This window comes from Berghia stephanieae, chromosome 11 (assembly GCF_034508935.2).
Source record: "Berghia stephanieae isolate SIO BIC M18660-M18661 chromosome 11, UCSD_Bste_1.3, whole genome shotgun sequence".
In the NCBI taxonomy this organism is placed as follows: domain Eukaryota; kingdom Metazoa; phylum Mollusca; class Gastropoda; order Nudibranchia; family Aeolidiidae; genus Berghia; species Berghia stephanieae.
Window position 1 is genome coordinate 32,996,495 of NC_088370.1, and position 7,500 is coordinate 33,003,994.

The 7,500-nt window shown below is 36.6% G+C and overlaps 1 protein-coding gene across 1 annotated transcript in view; it reads right to left on the reverse strand.

The window, feature by feature from the left end:
* Positions 1–7,500, reverse strand: part of LOC144956775 (uncharacterized) — a gene marked incomplete at its 3' end in the record, with an annotated part of 15,601 nt that overhangs the window by 1,873 nt on the left and 6,228 nt on the right. Inside the window, 1 exon segment of the mRNA XM_078887478.1 lies at positions 3,456–3,591. Within this exon segment, the coding sequence (XP_078743604.1) occupies positions 3,456–3,555 (100 nt within the window).

The window sequence follows — 7,500 nt, forward strand, 5'->3', positions numbered from 1 at the left end:
TCGAAGAAATCAATACCAATTTTAAATTGAATGTAAGCTTCAATTTAATATACGATAATAAATAAAATGGACGTTTCGGGTTTCCTCTTTATCAACAAAACAGGATGAATGAAACACTATACTTATTTCATTCATTTTCTGTAGTGTTTCATTCATTCTGTTATGTTGATAAAAGGGGAAACCCGAAACGTCCATTTTATCTGTTTTTGTATATTAAATTGATGCTTACATTCAACATTTTGGTGAATTAAGTAATTAAGTAATGTCCAAAAGATGGCACCTTATGACGTTTCTGGTGGAAAGCCCTCGGGAAAGCCAGAGACTGATCTACCTACCTTGAAGACAAGAAATGTTCCTTTAAAAATTGGCACGTGGAATGTGAGAACACTTGCTCAAGCAGGAAAGCTCCATAATCTAATTATGGAGGCAGAGGCGATGAATATGGATATCCTTGGTGTCTCAGAGACAAGATGGAAAGACAATGGAATAATAAAAAGAGACAGCCACACTTTTATTTACTCCGGAAATACTCAGCACAACAGAGGCGTTGGCATCCTGATGAAAAACAAAATTGCTAAATCAGTAACTGGGTATTGGCCCGTGAATGACCGCATCTTAATGTGCAAAATCCAAGCTAAACCTTTTGATTTAGTGCTCCTACAAATTTATGCACCAACGAGTGATCACCCAGATGAGGAGGTCGAGGCACATTATGAAAATGTAAACAAGGCCCTCAAATGCATAAAATCAAGTGACATTGTTGTCGTAATGGGGGATTTCAATGCGAAAGTTGGAAACGCAGCAATCTCACCGTGCATGGGAAGTTGTGGTCTAGGAGAGTCCAACGAGAGGGTGAACGTCTGGTCCAATTTTTGCGAGTCCCACGACATGACCATAATAAACACCATATTCAAACAACCAAAGAGGCGCCTATATACTTGGAAGAGCCCAGGAGATATATACAGAAACCAAATAGATTATTTTCTCATCAAAACCAGATTCAAAAACTGTGTGACCCAATGTAAAACTTTCCCGGGTGCTGACATTGGATCGGACCATGTTCCCATCATGGTGAAAATAAAAGTTAAATTAAAAATTCCCAAACAGAAAAGGGACGAACACATAAAGTACGACCTAGCTGAACTTAGAAACGAGGAGCTAAGAGCGAAATATGCTGTAGAAGTAGAAAATAGGTATTATTGTCTTATGGAAGAACAAGAAGACACAAATAAAGAAACAGAAGAAACGTATAAGAGTAGAATTGATAAACAATGGTCCTCTCTTAAAGGTGCAATAACAACTACAAACGAGAAAATGCTAAACAAAAAATCTAAAGAAGCAAAGAAAGAATGGATGACGAATGCGATTTTGAATCTTATGAGCGAACGGAAACATTCAAAGGGCACCCCTAGATACAATGAACTGGACAAATCAGTAAAGAAAAAGTGTATCCAGGCTAAAGAAGACTGGCTTGATGAAAAGTGCCACCGTATTGAGAAGCTATCACATGAGAGAAACCCTGGACCAATGTTTGCTGAAATCAAGAAATTCACATATAAAAACGCTCAATCTGGCGGTTGTATCAAAGATAAATCAGGTAGAATCTTCTTTGAGGTGGAAGAAATCGCCAATAGATGGAAAGAATACGTGGAGGAGCTATTCAATGCGGACAGAGGTGACAACCATATAGAGTCCTTTCTACGGGGACCCACAATCCTAAGATCAGAAGTAGAGAAAGCCCTATACTGCATGAAAACAGGGAAGGCAAATTGAATAGATGGGGTGTCAACAGAAATGCTGCAAGCACTGGGTGAATTTGGTGTTGATGTGATAACGGACCTTATGAATGAAATATACGAGTCAACGCACATCCCAGAAGACCTTCGCACTTCTATCTTCATACTGCTACCCAAGAAAGCGGGTGCAATTGAGTGTTCGGACTACAGAACAATCAGTCTTATGTGCCATCTACTGAAACTCCTCCTGACAATAATCCTGAAAAGAATCTCGTCAAAAGTAGATCGTGAAATTTCAGAACAGCAAACTGGATTCAAAAAGAACAGTGGCACCAGGAGGCAATTTTTCGACTTAAAAATCCTGTCAGAAAAATACTTAGAGGTCCAAAAAGACATATATGCCTGTTTATCGACTACTCAAAGGCATTTGATTCTGTTAGTCATCAGAAACTTATCCAGGAGTGGCAATAGGTGTGGAAGAGAATGATGTGGCTCTAATCGCTAATCTGTACTGGCAGCAAAAGGCTCAGATAAAAGTGCAGGCAGATACAACAGATGCAATTGAAATCAAGAAAGGAGTGCGCCAGGGATGTGTTATGTCTCCTTGCTTGTTTAATTTATACACAGAGTCTATTTTTCGCAAGTAGAAACAGCACAAGGGTTGAAGGTTGGTGGCCACAACATCAACAATCTACGTTACGCTGACGATACTGTCCTGTTGGCGGAAAGTAAGGAAGACCTACAGAAGCTACTTTCAAAAGTGAACGAAGAGAGTAAAGAAAAGGGCTGTTCATGAATGCGAAGAAGACAAAAACAATGGTGATAACAAAAAAGAAAGAGCCCATAGAAATAGATATAGAAATAGAAGAGTGTCCAGTGGAACAAGTAAAGGAGTTCACGTACTTGGGCAGTTGGTAACATCCGATGCAAAGTCTGACAAAGAGATCAGGAGACGAATAATGCTGGCCAAAAATGCGTTCATGAAACTAAAGCCAATCCTCAACAACACAAATATCTCCATCAGAACGCGAATGAGATGCACCAAATGCTATGTGTGGTCCATTTTCTTTTATGGTTGTGAAACGTGAACACTAACCGCACAGACAGAACAACGTATTGAAGCTTTGAGATGTGGACGTACAGGAGAATACTGAAAATACCTTGGACAGCAAGAAAAACAAACATCGAAGTCCTCGACCTAATGGGCCAAAAACAAAAAGAACTTCTTTTGACTGTGAAGCACAAAAAGCTGTCATATTTTGGACATATGCGAAGACATGATAGTCTCGAAAAAAGGATAATGGAGGGAAGAATTGAAGGAAAGAGAGGCAGAGGAAGACAAAGGAAATCCTGGACAGATGGCATCAAGGAAGCTACAGGACGGCGCATGGCAGACTGTAACGAGGCTGCAATGGACCGTGAAGGATGGAAGGCCATGACATCCGACCTCTGGAAAGAGATGGAACCCGGGTAAGTAAGGTAAGTACATTCAATTTCACGCTGTTTATTTAGTATTTAGAATAGAATGTAAGATGCTATCACTCTAAAACCAGAATTTCGTATAGACAAGGTATTATTCAGCCCTACAGAAGAGTGGCTTTACACTTCCAATCAGATTTAAACCAGTTATTTGGTGGGGTTTTTTTTGTTTGTTTTTTTAAAGACAACACATTTTTGTTCCCTATTGCAACAACAAAACCAAGGCTATGTAAGATATACCTCCTCCTGTCTTGATAATGCCCGTTGATGACGTGGTCGCATTGATGTCTATCTGTGGCGCAGATATTAGAACCTGCGACTCATTGTGTCTGTCAACCATTTTTCCTCTGGGTAGGCGATTGTCTCAAGAATACTTCTGTTAAACAAAACAAAATGTTGTTTTACATTTTTCTCCTCTTTCTTATTCATTATCATCATCATCCTCCTCCTCATCCTCCTCCTCCTCCTCCTCATCATCATCATCATCATCATCATCATCATCATCATCATCATCATCATCCTCTTATTATTATTATTATTATTATTATTATTATTATTTTATTATTATTATTATTATTATTATTATATATTATATTATTATTATTATTATTATTATTATTATTATTATTATTATTATTATTATTATCATCATCATCATTATTCTTTTATTATTACTTATATTACTACTACTACTACAACTACGACACTACTACTACTACTACTACTACTACTACTACTACTACTACTACTACTACTACTACTACTACTACTACTACTACTATTAGTATTACTACTACTACCACACTGCCAATACTAACCAATGCTATAATGAATAACTATTTACTTTTTACTATTTTGCAGGGTTTTCTCAAAATCTGTCGACTCGCAATTTGTGATCTTCTGTAGGTTATGTTAACAAAAAGTTGCAATTTTAACTTACCTGACAACCCCCCCCCCCCCCCCCCCCCCACCCATATTGGACACGAAGAATAAATATCAGGAAGGCTGGTTTTGAGGATTATATTTTTCGTGTATTCTTCTATTCTCTCCTTATTTCATTTTATTTTATTTATTTTTGGGGGGGGGGGGGGGGGGGGGGGGAATGTTATCTGTTCTTGTTGTTTGTTTGTTTGTTTTTTGTTTGTTTGATTTTTGTTTTTTTTTTTGTTGTTTTGTTTTTGTTGTTGTTGGTGTTTGTTTGGTGCTTTATAATACACACCTTTTAACATCTAAATTGTATAAAGATGACACACACACACACACACACACACAAACACACACACACACACACACATCTATCGGTATGATAACGAGAAATGAAGTGAGTAGGAAAATGTCAGAAAACAAAATAGAGAATAAAAACTTCGCCGAGATAGAGGCACGAACCCACACCCTTTCTGTTACGACAACTTCACCTGTAACTCACTCTTGAATATTCCAGGATTCGATGAATTGAATGTTTGTTTGTTTTTTTTCCTGTTTCGATGTTAAGACAATTTGTGGTCCGAGGCTTTAACTTTATTCTTGTGGCTTGAGACATATTCTGTTGATGAAGTTAACCTTAGCGTTGCCACCAAAAAGGACGTATTTTCACCATACACTGTTGGCAAGGATACGCGCTTTTGGGTGGGAACGATGAAGTCATCACGCATACATCATTCTCATTGTCCGAGTTGAAGAAGGTCTAAAGTTTGGACTATGGATGGAAGAAGTTGTCAAATGAGGATTCTGGATAAGAGGGTGGCATTGAAAAGGCATCGCATTGACACTCGACGGATCAAAACGAATCTCCGCAGTCAGTATAATATTTTTTAAAAATTCCGTTGGGTGTCCCCTTTGTTAATCAAATAAATAACAAAGACGACTTTGAATAATAATATCACTCTTTGGGTGTCAAGACAACGAAGACGACTTTAACCCTCTCCTTACTACAAAATGGAAAATCGTCACTTTTGTTACGATGCAACCGTCATTTTTCTCATCCAGATTTCATTTCTTTTTGCAATAGCTATAAAAACTTGACATTCTGTAATAGAGCTCATATTGTCGAACAATATTATGTATAGAATGCGCTTGTTGATTTTTTTTTTTTGAGTAAAAAATGTCTGTTTTTGTGTTGGGTTGGTGTGAAGTTTTGGGGACAATTCTGAAAATTGCTGGTAAGGAGAGAGTTAAATAATGTCACTCTTTGCGTGTCCCCTTTGTTATCAAGATAGCAAATTGACAATAGGATTCAATAGTCTGATGTCACGTCCGCCTAGCAATGAGCAGCTTGGTTCTAAGCAAAGAAAATCGGTACTTTTTATCCTTCATGCTGGCTAGAACTTTTTCACAAGTCATGTGATCAGAATGTATAAAAGTCAAAACATGATCGGATTTATAACGTTTTTCTATATACTTTTATGCTCGACGGAGAAGTATTTCATATTTCGACCATTTTCCCGATAGTTTAGAACCAGTTACTGTTACCATGCGTCATTACGAGGGAAGTGACGTCATGACTGTTGAAGCGTATTGACAATTGCTTTCCCCGGTGGCAACGCCTGAGGACAGAACCTGGTTTTCTTCCTCGCCGTTGGTCGGTCGTTTAGGTTCGGGGAACGTCATCGTTAACTATCTAATGGTCAATGAAAATGTCGTAGATTTCAAAAACGTTTAAGACGAATTAGTTGAGATTGTTTGTGGGTGATTTTGTTAACGAGAAATAAACAAACTGATCAACGGGAGGGGGGGGGACAAAACAATGGGAGCAATCTATATTCATATTTTCGTCCAACCTACTCATCGATCACATGATTTGCTGCTGTACAACGACATTTCTTAATAAATGTAAACACGTTGCTTTGTTTATGAAAGTTGCAAACATACTCATGAGTCATTCTGAGCAAATTGACACATTGTGACGTTAGATATTTCTCAAACTGTGAACACTTTTCACTATGTGGGTCATTTTGAGCACGTTCTGCAATGTGACCAATGACCTCGAGCACGTGGAAAGGTGATATAGATCATCCTCATTGTATTTGATTACTCGATTTGACATCATCCACTCCTATTTTACAATGGGCATGATCTATATTAACGTTCCATGTGCTCGAGGTCATTGGTCACATTGCAAAATGTGCTCAAAGTGACCTACTTAGTGAAAAGTGTTCACAGCTCTTTAAATATCTAACATCACGATTTGTCATTTTATTCAGCTTGACACATGGGTATGTTTATAACTTTTGTAAACAAAGCCGCATGATTACATAAGTTATTAAGAAATATCCAATCGTTGGACAGCAACAAATCATGTGATTGATGACTTGGTTGGACGAAAACCATTGCCATTTATTGTCTTAACTCACTCAATCCTAACACCGACTATATCCGTAGTTTACCCGGGATACTTTTGCCCCATTACATTTTTCTAGGACAAATTATAGGCGTAGAATCAAAGCTAATGTTTTTAGTTTTTAGTTGAATAAGAATATCTATGCACATGCTCATTTTTAAAACACATTTTTTCCAACTTTGGAAAGAAGCAAAATCTCTAGTATTGAGTGAGTCAAGAAATGGATGCCTCTTTCGTCATCCGCATTATTTGCTTGTTCAATTAGATTGAAGCTGTTTTTATTCATCTTCTTCGATTTTTTTCGCTCTTTTTCAAGTTTCAGTCATTATCAATACTCTTCAACGGTCGTAACGTCACTTCCCTCGTAATGACGCATGGTAACTTAGTAACTGGCAATGGCGGACGCCCTTATGAAATATTTATTTTACGAGCATAAAAGCGTATCCCGAGGGGGGAAAAAAATTATAAATCTGATCATTTTTTTGATTTTAAACATTCTGATCACAAGACATATGAAAAGTTCTAGCAAGCATGAAGAAGGAAATGTACCAATTTTCTTTGTTTAGAATCATGATGGCCGCCGTTGCCGGGTGGCATGACATCAGACTATTGAATCCAATTGCATCATGGAACTTAAGGCCGTCTTTTGGAGCCTGAGTCCAGAAACAAAGTGTGCAGATTAACATTTTTGACAATGAGGCTTGGCTTTTTAAAATTAATAATAATAATAATAATAACATTAATGATAATAATAATGATAATAATAATAATAATAATAATAATAATAATAATAATAATAATAATATAATAATAATAATAATAATATAATAATAATAATAATAATAATAATAATAATAATAATAATAATAATAATAATAATATAATAATAATAATAATAATAATAATAATAATAATAATAATAATAATAATAATAATAATAATAATAAT